The following is a 26,269-nucleotide window of genomic DNA, read 5'->3' on the forward strand; positions in this document are numbered from 1 at the left end:
GTACCATTGAATAAATAAGCCAAGACCATTCTTTCCATGTAATGAATGCAGTCTTGTAAAAGAAATAACTACATGCAAGCATGAAAATCATTTTTTATTTTACCACATTGTTACCTTGTTCTTAGCTTCCTAATATTCTGGCCAGAACACCTTGCAATAACCCACTCAATAACCAACATTCAGTTGTTAGTAATCATCTTTTATTCTCTTGTCCCAAAAAAATTTGATCAATTAACAATGATTTTTATATATAGTCATAGAGTCATACAGGACAGAAACAGAGCTCTCAGTCCACCCTATCAATGCCACCATTCAGTACCCATCTATACTAATCCTGTTTACCAATACTTGGTCCATAGCCTTCCATGTGTTTGTGATTCAATTGCTCATCTAGAAGCTTCTTCAATGTTGGAGTCTCTGCCTCCACCTCCACCACCTTCTCAAACAGTGCATTCCAAATTCCAACTACCCTCAGCATGAAAATAATCTTCCCTATATCCCGTCCAACTTTTTACAACTTACCTTAAAGTTGTGCCTCTGATTACAAATACCTTTGCTATGGGTAAAAGTTTACGACTGTCCATCTTATTTACACTCTTCAGAATTCTGTACACCTTCTTTCCTCCAAAGAAAACAGCCTAGTCAGTCTCTCCTCCCAACCAAGGCACTCTATCCCAGACAACATCATGGTGAATCTCTTCTACACCTTCTCATTCATATTTCGTGCATACTGTGGCAACCAAGATACACACAATATGCCAGAAGTGGCCAAACCAAGGTTTTATAAAGCTGTACCATAACTGCCCGGCTAATGAAGGCTAGTATCCTACACGCCTTCTTTACTCCCTATCAATCAAATATAAACTTACATTATATTTGAACCTTCAAATATAAAGCACTCACCTACATACATAATGAAAATTCAGAAGGATTGTGTCTGTAGATTTTGGTCTTGCACACAGTGCACAAATCCCACATGCTCAAGAAGAAACAAAATTAAACAGCAAATGTCTCTCACATAAAAAATACTTATATATGTAGTGATCTTCGGGTGAAGCAAGGCAAGACAACAATGAATATTTAAATAAGGGCATACAGACACCATTTAATCCCCACTTTAAAATCATACATTCACTGCTCATTTTTATATTTTCATAATAAATTTCAATGATGAAACTTCATGTAAACTGACCATACAACATTCATAACACTGTAGAGCTTTCAATCATACAGCGTGACAGGATAATGTGGATTGTTTCCCTTATCAGTGAGGCAATAGGATTTTAAAATGGCACAGCTGTCAGAAAGTCTATGCACAGGTTTTTAATACACACAATCTTATAAAAAAAAGCATAGATACAAAAGGTTATTTTCAGTTTCTATAAAGATTCTATGGCTCATGTCTCACAAAACTTCTGGTAAATAACTCCAGTGCAGATAATGGGAATTCTTTCAGTAAGTTAATGAACTCAGAACTGAATGGAGTAAGAATAGCAGTTCCTTTTTCCTGATTAGTTAAGTTCTGGATGCTGTTTTTGTAATTAGTTATATTTCACTTTCTGAATGATTAACTTTTGTCATACTTTACCCTTACCCAAAGAGTTCTCTTTTACAAGGCTTTTTATTCCCTCATGTTATTCCAAGCAGACACTGAAATACAGCTTGTCACAACAGAAATTGACCATGAGCAGTCCCCACTGCTGCTAATAGAATTACACTTATCCCTGGTCTTGTGCTTGGAAAAAAAACAAAAGCTACCTTTATAAATAGCTTCCAGATGTCAGTTTGCCTCAGGTTGGCAGAACTCCTGCCTTAGAAACAGGTGATTATGGGTTCAAGATTGAATCCAGAATTCAATGTTAATAAATTCTGGCCTTTTACTCTGTTGCCTTAAAACTACTGGTGTCTGCCATGGTTTATGTTCTCTCAATTTATCTTAATTTTCTTTTGAATCATTGTCTTCTCATTTCTTTAAGACCTTCTTAAAAGCTGAATATTTGACCAAGTTTCTGGCACCATCCTTTCCCAACACCTCCTTTGGCTCAAAATTAATTTCTGACAAATGTTTGTAAAATGGTTTAGAATACTCTCCTACACTATATGTACTAAATCAGTGCAAGTTCCTAATGCAATACCTCAGTACTGAGACCAATGCAATATTATTGAATTGATATTAAACAGACTTCTGCATTAATTAGATATTTATAGACGATATTCCAAACAGGGCAGGATTTGTGGTCTATGCTGTCCAATTGACCATCAACAACAAACAGATTAATTAGTAACTTAGCTCTTCTACAATGATTCAGAAATCTTTGCTGTGATTAATGCACTTAGTACAGTATGTTGTCTGTGTAATATTCAAAGCACTTTAAATTTATTTATTGCTCAATGTTCTGGGAGATTTATGACCAAAGCAATAATGTACTAAGTAAATGCTAACTTGGCCACAGACTACTACTTTTAAAGTCTGAGACATAAAAGCATGAACACACTAGTACTGTATTCCTTCAGAGCCAGTAACAACAAAGCATTTGTAAAGGTGGAGGCAAGGGCAACAAAGAGTTAAAATTAGATTTTTCTCCATAACAACACAAGGCGGCAATCAAGTCGTGCACCTATTGCACCCATTTATTTACTTTATACTATTTCAATGATTTATTTATTTCATAAATATTTTTGTATAATACTAAGAAACAAATATTCATTTAACTTGCCAATAACCAAGGCTCTAAATTCTATGGGAGCCATCTCGCAACGAATTGCGGAATGTATGAGAAGAAATCCCAACATTACATAATAGTAGACCAAAAGTAAGCAGTTGCTAGCCTGAGTAATTTTCTGACTGTACAGTAACATAACCACAAAGACTGCAATTGTGTGATTTAATTGTATAAACGCTCACCCTATTACATGAAATCTTCTTGGAAATGTTATACAGTGTAACCAATCAAGTAAAGCTTATCTGAGGTAGAAAAACAATCACTGAAGGGAAAAAGAAGAAAAGTTTTGCACATTCCCTCACTCTTATATTGTTATATTTATAATAGATATTGACAGAGCTGAGGAACATTCATTATATGCCTCAGGTATACATACATTTATAGAACACTTTTAAGTATTCCAAGATATTTGAATAAAATAAAGTAAAAACAAAACTGTTATAAGAAATTGAAATTAGAAAATATGACCATATACTGGAAGAAAGAAAAAGATTTTGGAAGAGTTTCAAAGGTAGAGAGATGGAAGGTGGAAAGAGGGAATATCAAAGAGCCTGACTTGAGCATAGTAGGCTCCGCCAACAATCAACTGGCAAAGAACAGAGTTGTGCAGAGACAGCTGGATTCAGAGGATTTACTTAGGATGGAACAAAGAGATAGAGGAAGCTGTAAGTATAGAGGGAGGACATAGATTTTGTTTTAAATTAAGGACAGTGAGGTAATCTCTATAGGCCACCAAAAATTAGGATTGTGTCAGGCAGGGGAAGTGCATGAACAAAATATGTACAATTTTATTTTGGATAAATGGAACTTATGGTGAACCACAGGAAATCCGGAGACAAGTACAGGAGTAGTTGATGTCAGAAAGAAAAAAAATACACATATATTGTGTTTGCAATGAACACAGAGTCAGTCAATGTTAGAGGCAGGAAGTGACCTCAATGATGGAGATGGTGTGGGATTTAAAGTTTAGTTTCAAGTCAACAGGCTATGGACCTTATGGATAATTTGGTTCTTCCCAGAAGAGTGGCCACACAGGGAAGAATGGGTTTGTCTTGCCAAATGGAAAGTTGTGACTCATTCATCATCTGCTGAACCCGGGATCTGCTGCACTGCACAATTTATGAAAATTGCTAGGTTCAAGGCCTTTGGTGCAAACTCTATGTCACTATGGCCAGAAGAAGCATTGCCCTAGAGCTATAGATACACATTTGATACTTCAGTTGTTTATGTATATCCACAGCTGCACTTGGGCATATTCCTAGCAGGAGCCTATCACATAAAATACCTCGGGATGAGCAAAGCACTTGTATTCTGAGATATACACCAGACAATGATCTGACAGTGCAGAGAAAGTCAAGGGATCAAGTAAACTACACCTGGAGATTATTGCCACAAATGTGAAAACTGACATTATGCTAGTGTAAAGTCCCTCAACAACAGTATATAGATGAGAAAAGGGAAAAGGACCAAGGATAGATTCTGAGAGATCCTCAGTGATGCTGTGTGACACAGGGTGGGAGTAAGAAAGGGAAGGAAGGTTATTGTTACATTGTCAGGAATGCACAAAGTGCCTCAGTCTCCACTGGGGTGCAGGCAAAGTTATGGACATTAGAAATACAGAAGTATTACACAGCATTTTACAAGGAACTGGAGTGCCTAGCTTTTGTGCACCTACTCCAATTATTCAAACAAAATTTTGCAGAGTTCAAAACTTTGAAAATACAATCACACTTGAACAAGATTCAACACAAAGTGAATCCTTTTGCACGTCACCTTTTTGCATTGATTTTGCTGCAACAAATTGGGCATCAAATAGCAAAACCACACAATTATACAATGAAACATTTGTGAGATTTAAGTCAATTCTAACAATAACTTGATGTGCAAATATAACTAACTTGCCTTTCTCTTGCTCTGTTCTTTACTGTAAGAACTATAGAAGATTTTTTTTAAAAAAAGGCTGTTTGTGTTAATTACAATGCAACACGATCCTGCTTGCCTTGGTTTAAAATAAACAGGTACTAAAACACACAGCTCAAAGAGAGATGCTTAATGGCATATATGTCAATGCAATGAGTCTTGAACAAGGCAGATGAGTTAAGAGTGCATACAGTTAAATATCTTCCTTCCATCAGTCTATTACTAAAACACAACTTAAAAGAGCAGGAATGAGCTCAAAATTTGAGGACTTGCTACTGAGCTTGGGGAGGGAAAGTAGTATGGATTACAGTAATGGTTAGTCACACAATTACAGCCATGAGGGGGGATGATGTGGAAAAGTAATATCAAGTGAGTTAACATAGAAAAGTACAGCACAGTATTGGCCCTTCAGCCCATGATGTTGTGCCGACCTATGTAAACCTACTCCACATTCAATCCAACCCTTCCCTCCTACACAGCCCATAACCCTCCATTTTTCTTACATCTATGTGCCTATCTAAGAGTCTCTTAAATGTCCCTATTGTATCAGCCTCTACCACCACCCCCGGCAGTGCATTCAGGCACTCTCTCTATGTAAAAAAAAACAACTTCTGACATCCCCCCTAAACTTTCTTCCACTCACCTTAAACAGATGTCCAAACGGATGTCCTCTGGTATTGGCCATTGCCGCCCTGAGTAAAAGGTGCTGGCTGTCCACTCTACCTATGCCTTTCATAATCTTAAACACCTCTATCAAGTTGCCTCTCATCCTCCTACACTCCAAAGAGAAAAGCCCTAGCCTTAGTTGAAATGAAGAACAAATTATAAGCAAGCAAACACACTGCTGAAGTGCATAACAGAGCCAAATATAATCAGGGGGAAGAGTGAGACAGAAACACTAACAGCAGAGGATTTCAACCACCTGCATATTTAGATATAATCAGCGCAAAAGGCGACAGAATGAATAGAATACTTAAAGTGCATTCAGGAGAACCTTTTCATGAAATATGTAACAAGGCTATCAACAAATCAAGGTCTTTGACCCAAAACATTAACCTTATTTCTCTTTCCAGTTTGTGCCTAAGCACGTTCCCTGCAGTTTGTTATTTCCAACAAAAGTGGGGTGGGGGTGGCAGTTCTGTAATTTTAGAAAATGAGCTTGAGCAATTGGACGTGGGCAGCAGAGGGAGAATGTTTCAGTAATCAATAAATTAGTCAGAGTTAATGCAAAGGTGGACCAAGAGTAACATTCTCAATCTGGAAAAGGTTAATTTTACTAGGGCAAGATCTAATACTGAAAATATGGCTACCAACAACTACTTCAAGCTAACCACTGTCAGAGCAGTGCTGGCAATCAAGAGGATGAGGACTCACAGCAAATATGTTACCACAAAGAGAGTGGAAGCCTCAAATCTAGACCCCCATGAGGCCTGGCAAACCAAAAACAGGAAGGTGTATGTCAGCTCAATATTGCAGAAAAGAAATTTCATAAAGAGAAGGTATATATTAATATTGGCAGATAGAGTGAAGGGAAAAACCTAAAGACATTTCATAATTAGATTGAGATCAACCAAGTAAAGGAGAGGGCCTTACTGGAGATCAAAAAATGTGTGTAAAGGTGGAAGATGAGAGTAAGATTCTCAATCTCTAGGAAAAAAAGGAGTTGCAGTCTTTCCCAAAAAAAGGTTGGATTAATGCAGACACTGCAGTTCAAGGGTGCAATATACCAAAATATATACAGTGGCATGCAAAAGTTCGGGCACCCCTGGTCAAAATTTCTGTTACTGTGACTAGCTAAGCGAGTAAAAGATGACCTGATTTCCAAAAGGCATAAAGTTAAAGATGACACATTTCTTTAATATTTTAAGCATGATTACTTTTTTATTTCCATCTTTTACAGTTTCAAAATAACAAAAAAGGAAAAGGGCCGGAAGCAAAAGTTTGAGCACCCTGCATGGTCAGTACTTTCGTAACACCTCCTTTGGCAAGTATCACAGCTTGTAAACGCTTTCTGTAGCCAGCTAAGAGTCTTTCAATTCTTGTTTGGGGGATTTTCGCCCATCCTTCTTTGCAAAAGGCTTCTAGTTCTGTGAGATTCTTGGGCCGTCTTGCATGCACTGCTCTTTTGAGGTCTATCCACAGACTTTCCATGATGTTTAGGTCGGGGGACTGTGAGGGCCATGACAAAACCTTCAGCTTGTGCCTCTTGAGGTAGTCCATTGTGGATTTTGAGGTGCGTTTAGGATCGTTATCCTGTTGTAGAAGTCATCCTCTTTTCATCTTCAGTTTTTTTTTTACAGATGGTGTGATGTTTGCTTCCAGAATTTGGTGGTATTTAATTGAATTCATTCTTCCCTCTAGCAGTGAAATGTTCCCCGTGCCACTGGCTGCAACACAAGCCCAAAGCATGATCGATCCACCCCCTTGCTTAACAGTGGGAGAGGTGTTCTTTTCATGAAATTTTGCACCCTTTTTTCTCCAAACATACCTTTGCTCATTGCAGCCAAAAAGTTCTATTTTAACTTCATCAGTCCATAGGACTTGTTTCCAAAATGCATCAGGTTTGTTTAGATGTTCCTTTGCAAACTTCTGATACTGAATTTTGTGGTGAGGATGCAGGAAAGTTTGGAGAAAAAAGGGTGCAGAATTTCATGAAAAGAACACCTCTCCAACTGTTAAGCACAGGGGTGGATCGATCATGCTTTGGGCTTGTGTTGCAGCCAGTGGCACGGGGAACATTTCACTGCTAGAGGGAAGAATGAATTCAATTAAATACAGCAAACTCTGGAAGCAAACACCACACCGTCTGTAAAAAAAGAGCTGAAGGTGAAAAGAGGATGGCTTCTACAACAGGATAACGATCCTAAACGCACCTCAAAATCCACAATGGACTACCTCAAGAGGCACAAGCTGAAGGTTTTGTCATGGCCCTCACAGTCCCCCGACCCAAACATCATGGAAAATCTGTGGATAGACCTCAAAAGAGCAGTGCATGCAAGACGGCCCAAGAATCTCACAGAGCTAGAAGCCTTTTGCAAGGAAGAATGGGCGAAAATCCCCCAAACAAGAATTGAAAGACTCTTAGCTGGCTACAGAAAGCGTTTACAAGTTGTGATACTTGCCAAAGGAGGTGTTACTAAAGTACTGACCATGCAGGGTGCCCAAACTTTTGCTTCTGGCCCTTTTCCTTTTTTGCTATTTTGAAACTGTAAAAGATGGAAATAAAAAAGTAATCTTGCTGAAAATATTAAAGAAATGTGTCATCTTTAACTTTATGCCTTTTGGAAATCAGGTCATCTTTTACTCGTTTAGCTATTCACAGTAACAGAAATTTTGACCAGGGGTGCCCAAACTTTTGCATGCCACTGTACATGTAGTAAGAGGGTCTTCCCTATCCTTAATAATTATCCTTAAGTTTCCAAATGCTGCAAAAAGAGTGTAGTTGAAAGCATGTTCGGAAGGTTACGGACTGGACTAAAACATGAATGAACTGATCAGATGGGTGGAAAAATACCAAATAGATTTCAATCTGGAGAAGTGAGGAAATGAATTTAGAGAAGAAGAACAAGGCACAGGAATGTATAACAAAAGTGGCATTGTACCAAGATGTGCAGAGAAACAGTGAGATCTAGAGGAGCTTGTCAACAGATACCAGAAAGTAGCAGGACGGTTGGATAAAGTAGTTTAGTGCAAGGAGGTTGTACCAGATATTAAAACAAAAAATGTTGGATATACTCAGCCAATCAAGTGGAGAGAGAAATAAAGATAATGTTTTGGGTCAAACTGGGAAAAGTGAGAAAACAAGCATGTTTTAAGTTGCAGTGAAGCAGCAAGTGGAAAAAACAGAAAGAAAGACTGTGAAACTTGGAAACCAAGAGAACAAAGCTTACATAGATGGGTGCCACCTGAGAGAGGGTGGCAAAGGCTTATTAGTCATGGTTGGTCTTCCTAGAGGACACGTAAAGAGAGAGGGAAGAATGAACAGAGAGAGAGACACACACACAATGTAATAACTGTAAGATTATAGAACACAGCAGTTACTGAAAATCTGAAATAAAAGAGAATGCTAGGAATATTCAGCATATCAGATAGTATCTGTGGAGAAAGGTAAACTGAGTTAATGTTGCAGAATGATGACTTCATTAGAACCGTCACTGATGAACCATTGTCTCTATTTCTCTCATATTTTCCTCAAAATGCAGCTTAAATTGCTGAGTATTTCCAAAATGTTCTCTTTTTATTTCAGATTTGGAGCATTTGCAATATTTTGATTTCAGAGAATGCTACTAAGCACAGAATTAAGATCTGGAATGCATTATTCAAAAGAACAATAGAGTCAGAAACTTCATCATATTTATTGAGTACTTGGATGAGCCCTTGATACGAAACAGCCTCCAAGGCCACAAACCGAGAAATGGAAGTAAGATTAGCACAGATGCCACTTTTGCACACATGAACTCTAAGTCTGATGCCCACCTCCTCGAATGTATAATTCAAAGTTAAACAGAATGAATTCCTTTCTTTATTACTTCCACTTCCTTGGATGTCTACTCAGTTTGTTGCATAATTTTAGTTTTCCAATGAACATTCCTTCAAATTTAGCAGGTCAGTTGTCAAAGTCCCATTTATTCTTCTCCACAAAACAGCCAGTCTGCCATTCCTCTCCATGTTGCTCAAAACCAATGCCTGCTTCAATACTCACGAGTTCAATCCCTGGAATGCTCTTATGAGCTCTCACATGTTTTTAATAAATACCAATTATACTGGAATATTTATGGCCCACGTTACCTCTCATCTCTAGTCCTGCACACTTACCAGCCCTCCTCTTGCCAAACATTTAACTCACTACAGCTGTATTCTTCACATCACATGCCTTATTCCTTTGATTCAATATTACTTCCCACTCCTTTAGTGGAACCAAAACTTCCAACCATTATTTTTGCCTCTGTGTTTTGGACCTTCATTCAAAACCAGGTCACTTTCCTTGCCCTCCATCTCTTGCTTTAAAATCATTCCTTCAACTTTCTGTTCCAGCTCTTTTATTTATAGCTCTGTTCATTATTGTCTGTAGAAAACTCAGGATGTTTTCCCCACATCAAAAGGAACCACATGGATCCTATTGTTCAGATGTCAAAATCTTACTAAAATGGTTCCTATTCTAATCCCAGAAATTTTTTTGACACACCATGAGTGATCCTATAACTAAATACAACCTTCTGATGTTCCAATATTCTTAGAGCATTAAAGATATACGGAAAAAAGTTACAGGTATTCAAATTAATGATGCCTTTTAATATGGTGAATAAACGGAAACTAGCATAATGTTCACAAATCAAAGGACTTCAAGTTATGACACTAATAATCAGAAGACAAGGATATTTTTGATAGAGTAATAGATTATTATAGAATACATTGCCTGAATGGGTGGTAGATGCATATTCAATACATAAACTTGAAAACAAATAATATGCAAAGCTATTGAGCAAAAATAGGGAAGTCGGACAAGTTGGATAGCTCCTAGAAGCCAGTATTTCTGTGCTACAAGATTCTCGTTTCACTCTAATTTCTTCTGAGTAAGCCATCTCAGCTGGTATGACGATTCAGGCACAGCACCTATCCTCAACATTTGGAAAAATATGGGAACAGGATGTCGGGGAGAAGATGAAAGAAAAATCGCTACTATGTTTGTTTTGCACCGAATGGAAGTCAAAACCTGCTTCAAGAACTCAAAACATAGCAACAACTGGGAAGGGTGCAACGAGGCTCAACAAGATAACCCCTACCCTCACTTACCACAATCACTTACCGTCAAGATTCACATGTGAATGGTAGTCACATGAACAAGACATCAAGTGAATGTTGGTTATGATAACAGCGACAATGGCCTTTTCTCAGGGGAATGGAAAGAATGCTTTACATAGCAGTTTGTTATATTTAAGAATTACATAATATTTGGTGTGCCAAAATTCTTTTCAGTGAAGAACTAGTAAATTACAAACACAGGAATTAAGATGAGGAGAAACCCACTCAACTCCTCACTGCCATTTAATAAGATCATGGCTGAACTGATTGCAACACTGACCTCCAGAAACCACTCGCATCTATGCTTGTCGAGAAAACTCTACCTATACCATAAATATTAAACATTTTCAGACACTGCTTTCACCACTTTTCAGGAAGTTTCTAAGACTTGAGCCTCTGAGAGAAAATAAAGTCAACTTATCTATTTCAAATAGACATGTCTCATTTCTAAACAGTGACTTCTAGTTCCAAATTTGCCTAGAAGAAATATCCTTTCCACATCCACCATGTCAAGAACTCCATGATCTTTTGTTTCCATCAAGTCACCTCTTACTCTTCTAAACTCCAGCAGATACATGCCTAGCCTCTCCAACTTTTCCTCATTAAGGCAACACATCTATTCCAAGTAACAATCTTGTAAACCTTTTTTGAATTATTTTCAATGTATTTACATCAGTCCTCAAACAAGGACATCCAAATATTGTCTCATCAGTGATCTACATAACTGAAGCATAACCTCTCTACTTTTGTATGCAATTCCCCGATCAACAAACAACATTCTATAAGCTTTCCTAATTACTTGGTGTACCTGCGACCTAGCCTCTTGTAAATAAGCACCAGGACACCAAATCCCTCTGTATCTCAGAGCTCAGCAAAACCTCATCAATTAGATAATACACTAATAAAAAATTTTCCTGCCTAAATGGAGAATTTCACATTTTCCCATATTATAATCCATCATCAAATCTTTGCCACTCACATAAGCTACATACATTCTCCACTGCCTCTAAATAGAACTATAATCTCTTGCAATCAGTGATAAACAGTCTACATTATTTGTATCTAGAAGATTTTTTTCCAGTTTGAGCAAAGATAATAGGTTAATAATTACTTTAGTGTTGTATCACCAAAATAAGTAACTGGCAAAATTGCAATATAAATAAAACTGTTCTAACTTGTACTGATGTCAAAGTAAACAAGAATGTTATTTACACTATTGCCAAATATCATTTTGTTCAGGAGAAAAGGACGAGAAAATTTAAAGTTGCTTCGTTTTAAAGAGTCTCATCGTATCAACGTGCACGCATATACATCATGAGAATGGATAGTTCAGGTAGAATTGTGTGGTCACAGTGTGAATAACTGCATAATTTTGAGAAAAGCATTAATATATCTAAAAACTGATTAGCATTAAAACTCACAGAATGCTTTTAGTCTCTGCTGCACTGCGTGCAGCTGTCACGTGATCATATGCTAATAATGTCAACAAATGTATCAGAAGTGAGCACGTGACCACAACCCCAGTTTTACTGGATTTGGTAAATGGGGGGAAAAAAATTTTGAGATCCACTCAAATCAAACCATGTTATCGGCATTTTCAGATAATCAATACGATCTCACTCCCCCCCCCATTAACTCGACTTTCCAGCAAAAAAACAAGCAAAAATAAATCTACATATGTTTTGATTTTTTTTACTCATACCATGTACTTTGAATAAAAACAATAATAACACAACAGTGACTCACCAGGCAGCCGGTTCATATTGACACCCTGGGCAGACAGTCCGATTCCCATGTACCTGCGAACAATGAAAGCTGTAAATAAGGAATCGTCCACCGCCATGAAAGAGTCACGTAATGACAGTGTCGGCAGGAATGGACTTACCCATCTCTGCCTTTGCTCACGATCTTCACCTCGAAGTAATATATGCCACAAGCAGCGGGGATCGGGTGGGTTGCACGAACGGATGCAGCATCTTTGTGATTTTTTCCATGTCCTGATTAAGGAAAACAACAATCACCTTCGGAAACACCTTGCGAGATTTTAACATCTTAATTATTTAAACCCAACAGTTTTTGTATTCAAATTACGTCAGTGTTAAAGCAAATGTGACCCTTAAGAAAAATAAAATCATATTTTCTTTTGTAAATCCACCTCAACTGCTGACGAACCATCAAATAAATATCCTTCACTGGGGTAATGTTGGATCGCCTTCATCGTAAGAGGACTACAAACAAAATTGTTACAATTTTAAACAATAAAAGAAGCTCAGCCAAAAAGGGGGATGTTTATTTTAAGCAACTAACAAAATATGATACTGCACTGCCACCATTGAGACGATCCGCAGGCACTTTGTTTCTCAGAAATCATTCGGTAATCATTCCAACAAGCGGGCACGGCGCCAGAAATGAGGCACATTGAAATCACATATGTAGAATAGAAGTGATTGTATAAATTGCTGAAACAACATCTTCAAATAAAATTAAATATTTACTGGAACTACAACCAGAGATCAATGACGTCAATCAGCATTAAGAACGTTACCTGTCACAGTGCCAATCATTGCTTCCAAATGAACAGAAACAAAATCACTATTCACAACACGATCACCCACCGGGTTCCCTTTTTTTACAGGATTAAACTAGATTATTCCACAGAGATTACCTTTATAGTGTACACGAAGATTGTTCTGTGACAGTCCGATATAGTTGTACTTGTCCTTCGGGCTCCATGATCGAGGCAGAGGGGTCTCATCTTCGTTCACAGCTGGATATAAACGCTTTAATCTTTCATTTAACTCTTTTTCTTGATAATTCAGCGCAGAGTCCCCGTGGTTTGAAGCTCCAAACTCAGCCATCTTGGATCCTATTGTGTATATATCCCGGATAACGAACGGATTACACTGGCACCTCATTGGTCGCCGCACCACCCGGGGCCACGGGGCTGCGCGCAAAGGCCGACGGAGGTTGAAGTCAATCCGCCGCGGTCGGGGCGCACGGCAGAAAGCGAGCGCGACTACAACTCCCGGGATGCAACGCGGCACCACCGCGACGCGACAACACGCCGATTCGGCAATTGATTGGCTGTCGGGGAAACACGAACGCCGTGGGTGGTGGTTGGGGGGGGCAATATCAGGTCCGTCAGCGCTGGGTATGCTGGGAGTTGTAGTACCTCCCGAACTGTCAGAAACACGATTCTGGAAAAGGAGCGGAGGAAGTCAAAAGGAATCGCTTCCCTTCTGCCCTAGAAGTATTTCTCAGGAGAAATAGGGACACAGAGGCAGGGTAAGCTCACAGGTAATATAAGGGAGTGTCTTCATCACAGGCTCCGGACAAAAGGCACTACAATACCCACAAGGCGTCACAGTCCGAGCGAAAACAAACAGCTGGAGTGCGGGTCGGTCGACTTCGGGCCGCGACTTTAAATCGCAATGTCAACATCGGCACCAGCTTTTCGGAGGGTTTTTCATCTGAGGTCAAAGTCACGATTACTTAGTGCGAAATAAAATTATTCCAAAAAAAATAGAAACCACCACGCTTGCCCGATTAAATATAAGTTTCGCTAAATTAAATATAATTTTGCGCCTGGCGGCTGTAGGCGGCTCTCGCTACTCTATGACAGGCACCAAAGGTAACGAGGGGTCCTCAGCGTCGGGGGCCTTTACGTATTACCATGGTAACGCGCAGTACACAACAGATCCAGCCGCTCTTCGCGCTCGGTTTGCATTAATTATGTCGGCACCTTCAGCCGGGCGTCCGAAAACACAAGCTCCGGACCGAGGGTAAGGCAAGGGAACGCTGAGATCAAATGGGTCACATAGACCAGTGTGGGCCGCCTGCTGTGGCAGACGCAGGTGCTCCTTCAGCGCCATAACGAGAGCTGCATTGATACAGCGCCTTTCAGGACGTGCTTCAAAGCCAGTGAAGTACTTTTTAAGTGTAATTGCTGTCGTGATGTAGGAAACTCGTAGCAAACTCCCACAGATAGTAAGGCAATGATGACCAGATAATCTGTTCTTGTGATTTGACGAATAAGTTTTGACCAGGTCGTTGGCGATAACTTGGAATTGGTTTATTATTGTCACATGTACCGAGGTACAGTGAAAAGCTTGCCTTGCATACCGTTCGTTATAGATCGATTCATCACACAGTGTATTGAGTTAGTACAAGGTAGAATAATAACAGAATGCAGAATAAAGTGTAACAGCTACAGCGAAAGTGCAGTACAGGTGTAAGGTCATAACGAGGTAGATTGTGAGATCAAGAGTCCATCTTATCGTACTAGGGAACCATTCAATAGTCTTATAACAGCAGGATAGTAGCTGTCCTTGAGTCTGGTGGTATGTGCTTTCAGGCTTTTGTATCTTCTGCTCAATGGGAGAGGGAAGAAGAGAGTATGTCCAGGGTTGGTCTTTGATTATGCTGGCTACCTTACCGAGGCAGCAAGGTATAGATGAAGTCAATGGAGGGGAGGCTGGTTTCCGTGATGTGCTGAGCTGTGTCCACAACTCTTTGCAGTTTCTTCTGGTCACGGGCAGAGTAGTTGCCATACCAAGCTGTGATGTGTCTGGATAGGATGCTTTCTATGGTGCATTGATTAAAAATTGGTAAGGGTTGACAGGGACATGCCAAATTTCCTCAGCAGGCTGAGGAAGTAGTGGTGCTGGTGAGCTTTTTGGACAGGCTATTGGTGGTGTTCACTCTTAGGAACATGAAGCTCTCAACCTCAGCAATGTTGATGTGGACAGGAACATGTGCACTGCCCCACTTTCTGATGTAAATGACCAGCTCTATTGTTTTGCTGACATTGAGGGAAAGGTTGTTGTCATGACACCATGTTACATAGCTCTCTATCTCCTTCCTCTGCTCTGACTCATCGTTATTTGAGATACTTCCCTGTTCTTCTAAGACATAATAGCAGATGAAATGGTAGATGAAATTCAGTGTTGAGAAATGTGCAGTTGTACACTTTGGAAACACAAGTAAATGGGCAGATTATTATCTAGAAGGGGATAAAATTCAAAGTACAGAAGTACAAAGGGACTTGGGGGTACTCGTGCAGGGTACCCTAAAGGTTAACCACCAGGTCGGATCGGTGGTAAGGAAAGTGAATGCTATGTTGGCATTTATTTCGAGAGGTATAGTGTATAAAAGTAAAGAAGTCTTGATGAGGCTCTACAGGGCACTAGTGAGGCCTCATTTGGAATACTGTGTACGGTTTTGCACCACATATCTTAGGAAGGATGTGCTGATGTTGGAGAGGGTTCAGAGGAGATTTATGAGGATGATTCCTGGAATGAAAGTGCTTACATATGATAAGCATTTGTCGGCTCTTGGACTGTACTCACTGGAGCACAGAAGAATGAGAGGGGACCTCATAGAAACATTTAAAATGTTGAAAGGACTGGACAGAGTAGATGGGTGAGTCCAGGACCAGAGGGCACAATCTTAGAATTAGAGAGTACAGGTTTAAAGCAGAGATTAGGAGAAATTTCTTTAGCCAGAGGGTAATGAATTTATGGAATTCCTTGCCACGTACAGCAGTGGAGGCTAGGTCATTGGAGGCTTTTAAGGAGGAGATAGATATCTAATTAATCAAGGTATCAAGGGATCTGGGGATAAGGCCAGAAATTGGGGTTAGAATAGTTTTTTTTTGCTCATGGAGCAGACTCCCCCCCCCCCCCCCCCCCCCATTTCTCATTTCTTTTTTCTTTTTCCCCTTTTCTTTGGAGCAGACTCGATGGGCCGAATGGCCTACTTCTGCTCCCTTGTCTTGTGATCTAGTGAATAGCATGGGATCATTCACCCGAGAGAGTAAACAGGCTTTGGTTTAGCATTTCATTTGAAAAGTGGCAACCACTGCACTTCAAAATTTGACTGAGTCACATTATTCTATTATTTTTTTATTCTATTATTTTCTGTTAACTTTATTTTACACTAAGTAATCGTGACTTTGACCTCAGACTGAGTCACATAAGAATATATTAGGCAAATAGGCAAGCCAAGTTTATTGTCATGTGTACAAGTACGGTGAAGTGCAGGTTATGAACGCCATTGGTAAAGTGATTAAAATTGAGGATGGAATTGGTAAAGTGGAACTACTTCAGAAGGTTGTAAGGGGTATGGCAAAGCAAGACGTTGGAAAACAAGGGTGAGAATTTTAACTGAGTTATTCCTTACTGGAAACAAGCGTAATCCTGCAATCATAGTTAAATAGGCCCTGCCCTAATTTAAAACACTTAATCCTGGTCTATCTTTATTCTTTTCTGTCTGCTAAATCTAACAGAACTTTGATGCCTTCAGAATGCTCTTCCACAGCTACCCCTTCCATGTGCCCACTTGTATCCTCTAAAACAAAGTCCAGTACTGTCCATTCTGTTGGGTGCTACGTGATGATTGAAAAATGTTTAAGCTTCTGCAACTTCATTTCTGATACTGTTACTGCTATCATGAAATATATTGAAGTATTTACAGCATAGTAACAGGTCATTCAAACCAACAGGTCCATGCATGAAATTCCTCCAGGATTCCCCATTACCTTTATGGCCCATGGCTCTGGTTTGGTCTATAAGTGGAAACAACATCTCCGTGACTACCCTATTGACTCCTTCCATAACCTCTCAGCTCATCCTTCAGTTTCCTTTCTGGAGAAAAGTGCTTAAGCTGTTTCTTTCTGTCCCGACAGATATAATCTCCTAGATCATTCTGGTAAATCTCCACTGTACATTTTGCTATGCCTCTTTTTATTTTCTTTCCTAATGTATATGAATAAGAACTGTTCACAATACTTCAAAGTTTAGTGTAATCAACATTCTGTGCAAGTTTTGATATTTAGTTTTCTGTTCCGCAACCCCCCCCCCCCCCACCTCCTAGAAATGGCCTCGATGCTTTGCTTTTCGTTAATGCTCTAATGAGCCCATGTCGTTTTTTTAATGATTTGTGCACCTGCACCTCCAAGTTCATCTATTCTTTCATCTTTATTGAGACCTTTGTTTTCCAAAGACTCTTTTATTCCTACCAAAATGTGTTATCTTCCACTTACCTATATTGAAAGTAATTTAAGTTACGTGCCAGCGTGTAACATTAATAAAATTTTTCTATATTTTTCTTCCTCAGTCCTTGCCCATTTTGGTATAATTTGCATTGTAAACATTTGCAACTGTGCCTTTTGAGATTTTCCTGAAAATCACTTCTCTAACCAAATATTTATTCAATGCTTTTGATATCTCCTTAGTTAGTTTGATATTTCTGTTTTGGTTTAGTTTTGATTCTAAGAAGCACCTTGAGATGTTCTATATAAATGCAAGTTGTTGTTGTTGATTGATTTTAGCTGTCTCTTCCTCCTCCACTGCTCTTGGGTATCTGTGCAGTTTCTGTTTTCTTCTCCTCCAGCACTTCCAAAGCTTTTATCAAGCTCACCTATCCTTCGGTTCCTTCTGCAAACCTGATGCAAGCAATCCAAATCCTGATCACACAACTCGTGTTCTTTGGACAATTGCTCATAGTTTCATCATAGGAATTTATAATAGAAACTAAATATCAGGAGAGAATATTTGACTTAAATATCTGCACACACCTACAAAACAGCTGGCATAATTAGATCAGTCCCATTGTGGGCTAAGGCAAATTGTGAAGGCCCTAAAGGTTAATGAATGCAACTATAGGTAGCAATGTTTTTAACAGTTGGTGCCATGAGAGACTTTGATTAACTCTATTAATGGAAATCTCGTCTAAATAGGGATCAGTCTAATAAAGAGAGATGGTTATAGACTTTACCATTTAGGATCAAGTGTAAGATCACAAAAAATCATCAGTCTTGTGACTGATTCCATTAAGTTCATCCTAAGTAATGACAAACTTTACTAAGTAATGACAAAGTAGAGTTTGTATTATTTAAGCTAAAAAATGTTTCTTCTTTTGTATAATGTAAAGGGAAATTTCTCTGCGCACTTTGTTACTAATCATTCATCCTGATTCTCGGTTTACTGTTTAGCAACCCGAGAACCATAATTTTTGTAGTATAGCAATTCTGAAGTAACATGACAAATGGCTGGGAGTGCTACCATTGGGCAAGTTTGGCATTCTGAGTGGTTGAAAGATCTGTGTCAAAAAGTCTTCCCTTTAGATCTTCCAGCTAAGAGGACAAGGAGATTACTTCCTTGCAATTCTTTGTCCAACCATCACTGTAGGTTAATAAGATTTAAAGGAAAATGTACAAGCATGGAAAGACTATAATGCAGGAAAAATGTGGCAGTTCAGTTGTATCAGCAAAAGAGCAGAAAAGAGGATAACATTTTTACCAGAACTGGAAAGTAAAAGTGATTTTTTTTTACAGCAATGACCAAAACAGAGGGGGTGAGGGAGTGGCAGAGGGAAAGGTCATTGGTCAAATATGCCAATTACTTGTTTGAATACTAGTTCCCTGCACTATATTGACTCATTTGCATCTATTTGTATCTGAATTTTTATTCTCACATATTTCCTCCCTCTTTCCCCCTCTAGAGGCATTGTCTTCATCAGTGTAAAGCTTATTGATGTTATTCAAGCCCAGTTATTCTTTTAAATATTCATAACTGAACCTTGAGAGTGAGATGTGGGATGTGGAAGCCATTTGTGCAACATGAGCCATTCACTGCAAAATAGCCAGTTTTTGACCTACTTCTGCAGCTGCACTATTCCTGTGGTTGGGCTGGTCAATTGTCTGGTTGATGATGATTCCTCATGATGTTGACATTGGGGGCTTTTGATGATGCAAATGTCTTTGAATCTCAGGAGTTGAGGGGTGGTTGAACTTTCTTGTTGGAGATTGTCATTGGCCAGAACCTGTGTAGGGCAAACGTTGAACTGAACAGTGTCCCAGCTTTGCTCCACATGGACATGATGTGCAAGCAATATTTCATGATGAGCATTGCCCAACATCCACATGGCCAAATTTTATAGTAGTTGTTGCTGGACAATGACTGGGAGACAGAACACTTGAGTATTTTGTTTCTGTTGAGACAGAGATTTGCACATCACAACTAACTAAATAAAAACCTGGGACTCTCATGGCTATGTGGTTCACTCATTGCTTAAAATCAGTGAACAAACTGTAATTTGCCTGTAGAGAGAATCTTAGATTTGCCTTCAGTTGTAAATTGTTTTTTTTGCATTAATATGTTCATTGCAATCATGGCAAGTGCAATTTGCAAGTAAATTACTTCTAATTTACCACTATCATTATTTTTGGTTTAATTTTAGAGGAACATCAAGCAAATCCAATGTGGCTGCACCTGCACCTGCCTGTCTGACTTATCAGTTACAAGGCAATGCTATGAGATACCATCTTCCACTGAAAGAATTATTGGTAAAGCACTCTTATCACTCAAAATAGCCCTCAAAATCTTTCAGGTAAACTGAGAAGCACTGGAACAATGGACTAAAATCATTGTAGAGGGATGGATGGAACGACTTGGCTGCTCAACATATTATGATAGAAAATTGATATATTTGTTTTGGATGTATTTTCTAGCAGCTTCAATGCTAAACTTAAGACTTTTTGTTGACTTTCTTTCAGACTATGTTTCTATTCCTAAATCATTTCACATCATTGGAATGAATTTTAGGGGTGTGTAAATGTCAGTGTTTCTTCATTTTTTACCCTCTAAACATCTCATTTAGCAATGTTAGAGTATCAATATATGTATTCTGGCTGCATCTAAAGTGTGGCCTTGGGAGACTCAGCTAGGAAGAAAGAGGGATTTGATACCCACATAGGAAATTTTATTTGTTTCCTTGATGGTTCTTGAAGACACAGAAATGTATTTCACTTTGATATGCCCTTTTACTATTAATTAACACACTGACCTTGCATTTCATTATCGTGCAGCCAAGTGTAGAAGTGAATGAGGGATACCTGTCCAGCTGGCCTGGGCATGTAGGTGGAGAGATTGTTCAACATAAACAAAAGTTTCAGCCGTCAAAAGTTGACAAACAGCATGGGTAAGAGGAATACTTATGTTTACAGAGAATGTTAAAAATTTATAATTGGTAGAAGTTAGCCTTTGTTAATGTAGAATTATAAATTATTAAATGACATACAATTTGATTCCCATGATGGCTCAGTTGTTCCCCTGAGCTATTTAAATCAGATATAATAAAAGTCTGTGTTGATTTTACTCTTAACTTGTGGTAGAGGGCTACAATTGGCCTCGGTGTCCCTAGAAACGGTAATAAAGCAAAGTTAAGGATTTTCACCTTGGGAATAATAAGACCAAGCCATTCTATCCCCAAGGGCTGTGGCATTGTTCAATTAGCTCACGACTGGTCTGTCTTTTTTCAAGGTATATAGGAATAGTGCAGAAAAATAGTTGAGCTGTACTTTGTCTACACTTTCCCATCCAATATCTCTTGATTCCCCTCGAGTCCAAAAGTATGTCATTTTCACTTTTGAATTTATTAAATGATAGAGTATTCACAGACTTCTGGCTTGGAGAATTATAAAGTTTCATGGCCCCTTCAGTGAAGAGATTGCTCCTCGTGCGATTCTTGGTCTTCATTATGGACTTCTTAGAAAATATATTTTGAAGTGTATTCTTTGACAAGTCTTTCATTCAAATCAACACACTTTGAGCCCTCCCTTTCATACAAGAGCTCTCAAACTCTAAGAGATATTTCCAACCCTTAAAAAAAAATTTGGCTCTGATTCTAAAAGCAAATATCAGAATATAACAATAACACATTGCAGGTTTACAAAAAATAGAAGAAGAACTTCAAACAATTTGTGAAGTAAAACCTTCAAAATTAATGCTTTGTCAGTTGCTGTGTTCACTAATAATAATATAATGTTATGACATAATGTAATTTAACATCAGCACACATTTAAAATTATAATATAATTTGGATTGTCAAGTGATTAGTGAGGTTAATTGTGCAACTATTTTAAAAAATGAGTTGATTGTGGTTTTGATTACACAAGAAAACACAATGGGAGTGGTAGTAGGGCACCTGGTCCCTCTGACCTGCCCCACCACTCAACCTGATGACGGCTGATCTGCCCCACGACTCGACTTTTCTTTTGCGCTTGCTCCACATTGCACTCAATTCCCTGATCTTTCAAAAATTGATCTATCTCCTTGTGAATATTTCCAGTGATCTGGCCTCCACCACTCTTTGAGGTGGATTATTCCAGAGATTCCCCACCCTCTGCAAGAAGAAATGCCACAATCTCAATTATAAATGACCACCCCACTTCTCTTGTAACTGTTTCCTTTGAGACTCACCCACTAATGGAAATATCTCCACATCTATCCCATCATATCCCTTTAGGAGTTTGCCTGTTTAATAAGGTGATCCCTCATTCTTCTAAACCTCAAAGAATAGAGTTCTAACCTTCTTAAGCATTCTTGACAGCACAACCCTCTCATCCTAGGGATTAACAACCTAACTCTTCTGGACTGCCTCCAATATTAGTATATACTTCCCTAAGTAAGGGAAACAAAACTGTACACAGTACAGTAGGTGTGGCCTCACCGACATCAGTTCAATGTTCCTCTATTTCTAAATTCCAATCCTGTCAATAAATGTCAATGTGCCATTTGCCTATATAATTACTTGCAGCACTTGTTGTAATCCTACAGATTTGATGCTGCATATGCAAGCAATGCTCCAAAACCTCGATTCTTGGAAAAGCTGGAAGACCACCTGAGAAAAGAGCTTCAGGTTTTGGACCCAAATGTGCCCAATGCTCAGGAAGTTAATCTACAAGTGTGTATAAAATTACTGCTCAGATATGGATGACATTTTGCATTATATAAAGCCATGAGTTTACACTGACTTAAACAATTAATCAGACACATCTGAGTTTCTAAAGAAAATAGAGCTGCCAACACTCCAGCACTTTTGAAAACAATTACATTCTGTTGATTACGGGGTTGACATAATGATCTGTTTGACATAAAACCAATTTCAGTCTAACAGCTGTTAATTCAGAGTCCTTTTGCTAGTAAAGTAATAAATTATCCAGTCATTCAAATTAAGCAGATGGAATAAAACACCACTTTTAGTGCAGTGTAATTTTGATAGTATTCAGAGACTGAGGTTAGGAATGGTTAAGTACTAAATGGTATTAGTAGGGACTAATTGAAGGGATTATTACATCCCAAAGACAGGCGGTTTGGTAGATTAAATGGCCATTGTAAATTGCCTCTAGTGTGTAGGTGAGTGGTAGAATCGGGGGGAGTTGAAGAATAAGAAATGTGATTAATGTAAGATTAGGGTAAATGGATAGTTGATGGTTAGTGTGTACTCTCTGCTGTATGTCTCTATGACTCTAATTTGAATTATTACATTGAATTTTATTGCTCACCTCAAAGGAAGTGATGGTAGAGAATAGTGAAGATTGCTAAACAATCGATCACTTTACTCCTTGTCCAGTAAAGTCAGACAGTTAAAAGGAGTTTCTATTCTTGTAACCTAGTGATCTTTGTTCCAACCAGCAAATAATGTCATTACTGGATGAAGTAGAGCAACTGAGATGAGCTACAGTTTCTGAAGCCTCTCAAACAATAAGACAGTAAGAATCAATGCTTCAAGAGGTGGGAGCCCAGAAAAAAAAATCTACTTGTACCTGAATGAATTAATGAATTCCTTTTCTAGGAATAGAACCCAACACTCTCACCTAAAATATTATCAACCAATCATTGCCCAGGAAAAAGAATGTGGCTGTGTACTAAATTACAACCAGTGCAAATATCTTGCTGCCCAATAGCAATATAACGCTATTAATGATTATTACATAGATTGTGATGAACTAGCTACAGGCAACAATGGAAACTGCTTAGCTGAAAATCCTTTTGCAGTAAATCCTTCTGCAAAAAAAAGGGAATCAAAGTTGAGCTTATTGCAATATGCACAAGTAAATGTATCTTCACTAATACACCAGTGAAAAGATAATCCAGAATCTGCACAAGGCCATTTTTCCTTTATGACCATTCCAAACACAATCCAATTTTCACATAACAATGGCAAGTAATAGAACGACCCATTCATTGTAGAAGGATGTCTGTACAGGAAACAGATCCTGCACAGCGCAGCTAGTTATCACGTTTGCCTGTGAGATATCACCAGATGCGTCCTGCCAATTAGATAATTGACCTTTATCCCTGTTCTCTTTCTATGGCTCCTTAACCAGTCTCCTAAATTGATCAATAATTTGTTCTCAAATGTATAAGCTTTAACTTTCACTCAAAGTTTCTTATGGAGGACTTTATGGAATGCCTCCTGGACTCCATATAAATAACATTAACAGACATTTCCCTCCCTATGGCTTTGCTCTTCTCAACAAGTAATTCAATAAGAGTCATCAGGTATGACCTACTCTTCATTAATTTGTGCAAGTTGTCTTTAATCAACTGAAGATTTCTGTGGTGTCAGGTAACTCCAATCTTAACTAAAGACATAAGAACACAAAAAATAGAAGTAGGAATAAGACATTCAGTCTCTTGTGCCTGCTGCATCATTAGTAAGATCATGACGAATCTTTTACCTCTGTGCCACTTTCGGCACTAACCCTGTATCCCTACATTCCCCTAGAATCTAAAATACTATCAAGTTCTACCCTAGTTCTACTGAGCAATCGAGCCTCCGCAATGCTCTTCATTATCCCTAGAAGAAATGTCTGCTCATTTCAGTCCTGACTGGCCAGCCCTTATTTCAGCACTAAAATAAAGAACAAAAAGTGTATGTGTAGAAGGTAGTCCTCATTTGCAAAGTATTCCCTTTCCTCAGTTTGTGTAAAATTTTCCAATTGTCAGCTGGAAGTTTATTTGAGATGAACTTCCAACAAGTGTGTCCCAATCATCAATTATCTGTTGTATCTTTGGCTTTTGTTTCAACACTCTGACATCTTTCTCTCATACTAGGATTCAAGACAGCTCGCCAGAATATTTAGAATAAATACAGCATAAGCAGATGCAGTTGATATAGAATGTTTAACATTATTTACACACACCCCATAGAGGTATTTATTAAATTATTGATTGCCTCTGCCTATCATTGCGGAGGACTAGTTATTCTGCTTTCTACAAAGGCTTACCGTGAAGTGTTTGAATATTTCATTGAGGATTTAAAAACCTACAAGCCATTGCTGTCTGCCATCAAGAATGAATATGAAATTGCCCTAGGTATGTAATTTTCTGGCACTATACTTCTGTTTTGTACTTCTAACCATTCGAGCGAATGAGAAAGAGAACTCTGATCATCAATCACCTGGTTGTTACTGATCATTTACTCTCACTAGTTTGAAAGTGTCCATTAATTCAATGAATGACATATCCATTAATTCAATGAATGATGTTATAACTTAAGTATAATACAAATATTTTTGTCTAAAGATCATTTCAAATTAGAGATGCTGTTATCAAGATCTCCTTAGTGGCCTGTAAGGTTTATCATTGAGTTCTTGAATTATAATTAGCAGAATTTTCCAGGTTCGATCCATGGCCAATGCTAAGTAAGCTGATCCCAGCCAGGACAGCAGCAGGTGTGATACCATTGATTCCAGTCATCCTTGATTAAGAAGGGATGATTCTAGGATTAGTGGGCTTCCCACTCCTCGTGGCTGGTCATTGACTTCTGCAGGATCATTGGTATGGACAGAATCAGACTTAGCAGTGTTGACCTCTTGGTAATTAACCTGAAAGTACCTAGCATTGGGATTCTACATGAACTATGCAGAGGACACCCAATACACAAGCAAGTGTCAGTGGGAAAATATATTGAAATGTTAATAATACTGTGTTTCATGAAACTGAAGATTTCAAATTCAAATCATTTTTAACCTCTGCAATTATTAGCTGAGGAGATATTTAAACATCTTTGTTTTTCCTTGCCGGGAATGTGACAATGCTATGGTAGGCTCTCTTTCTCTCCTTTCCAATCTCCCATTGTCCATTATAAAATTGCAGCAGTAGTTTAATAAATGGAGGAGCAATCTGATATGGTAAATTTTCTGTGCATGATTCAAAGAATGGCAAGTTTATCTTCACTAGACTTACAACCACTATGTAGGGCCAGCTCTCCCAATATGTTGAAGGGCAGTTGGGAGATTTGTACTTTCCCTTGTTTCCACTTGGAAGGTAGACAGATCCAGTTTGGTCTGCTGAGCCAGCCACCTTACAACCACCTGATTGCTGACAAGGTTGAGGACTAGATCTATTGACCTTTGTGTCAGCAGACAGCTTCTGCTATTCAGCAATCAAGCACAACCAAGACTTTTAAACACAGCTGAACTGCCTAATGTTTGCAGGTCTGTAGATGAGTGAGAACCCCAGCCATTAACAGGGTTTCTAGATCAGTCTGGGCTCTTGGGTGGATTGCTGCTGAGGGGAAAATGGATTTTGCAAACATTATGTGTCTATGTAATTATTTTGTGCAAATGCAGATGTATTTTGGACAGAGAACTAAATGAAGACAGAAGCTGGCTCTCGATTTTTCCAAAGTATTTCATTTTTTTTAATCTCCAATAATTCCCAGATGATTGGCATGGAAATCCTCATAACATTTCTCAGATGTGTCCTTTTTTTGGGGGATGGGTATGAAGCTACACTTCACTCTAAAAATGGACATGGCAATGTCAGTTGTCTGTGAAACAATGGAAGTTGTAACATCATTTGGTCACCTAACCTTCCCCATGTGCCAATGATTGGCAAGTGGTGCAGAGTCTACGATAGGGACATGCCTGCCCAAACTAAGTCAGGAGGAATGTGAGTGGTGCACATTATGGCTACTCAGGAGACAATGGCTAAACTGCTAAACTCCTGGTGAGTAGCAGATGGACATTGAGT

The 26,269-nt window shown here is 38.7% G+C and overlaps 2 protein-coding genes across 5 annotated transcripts in view; one reads left to right on the forward strand and one right to left on the reverse strand.

Annotated features, from left to right (window-relative positions):
- Positions 1-13,303, reverse strand: part of ranbp10 (RAN binding protein 10) — a 97,425-nt gene extending 84,122 nt beyond the window's left edge. The window contains exons 1-3 of one of the 2 annotated variants that reach the window (XM_052028128.1): positions 13,111-13,132; positions 12,331-12,442; positions 12,192-12,244 (exon numbers count right to left, since the gene is read on the reverse strand). In XM_052028128.1, coding sequence (XP_051884088.1) covers positions 12,192-12,240 — 49 coding nt within the window. In that variant the 5' untranslated portion in view covers positions 12,241-12,244; positions 12,331-12,442; positions 13,111-13,132. Of the gene's footprint in view, positions 1-12,191; positions 12,245-12,330; positions 12,443-13,110 lie in introns of both variants that reach the window. The other variant, XM_052028127.1, reaches the window with a different exon arrangement.
- A 282-nt stretch (positions 13,304-13,585) lies between these two features.
- tsnaxip1 (translin-associated factor X interacting protein 1) overlaps positions 13,586-26,269 on the forward strand; it is a 46,561-nt gene continuing 33,877 nt past the window's right edge. For 2 of the 3 annotated variants that reach the window (XM_052028532.1, XM_052028534.1), the window contains exons 1-5: positions 14,136-14,227; positions 19,686-19,791; positions 20,314-20,426; positions 22,064-22,190; positions 24,514-24,607. In XM_052028532.1, the coding sequence (XP_051884492.1) occupies positions 14,178-14,227; positions 19,686-19,791; positions 20,314-20,426; positions 22,064-22,190; positions 24,514-24,607 (490 nt within the window). In that variant the 5' untranslated portion in view covers positions 14,136-14,177. Of the gene's footprint in view, positions 13,731-14,135; positions 14,228-19,685; positions 19,792-20,313; positions 20,427-22,063; positions 22,191-24,513; positions 24,608-26,269 lie in introns of those variants that run through there. The other variant, XM_052028533.1, reaches the window with a different exon arrangement.

Source organism: Pristis pectinata, chromosome 13 (assembly GCF_009764475.1).
Source record: "Pristis pectinata isolate sPriPec2 chromosome 13, sPriPec2.1.pri, whole genome shotgun sequence".
In the NCBI taxonomy this organism is placed as follows: Eukaryota; Metazoa; Chordata; class Chondrichthyes; order Rhinopristiformes; family Pristidae; genus Pristis; species Pristis pectinata.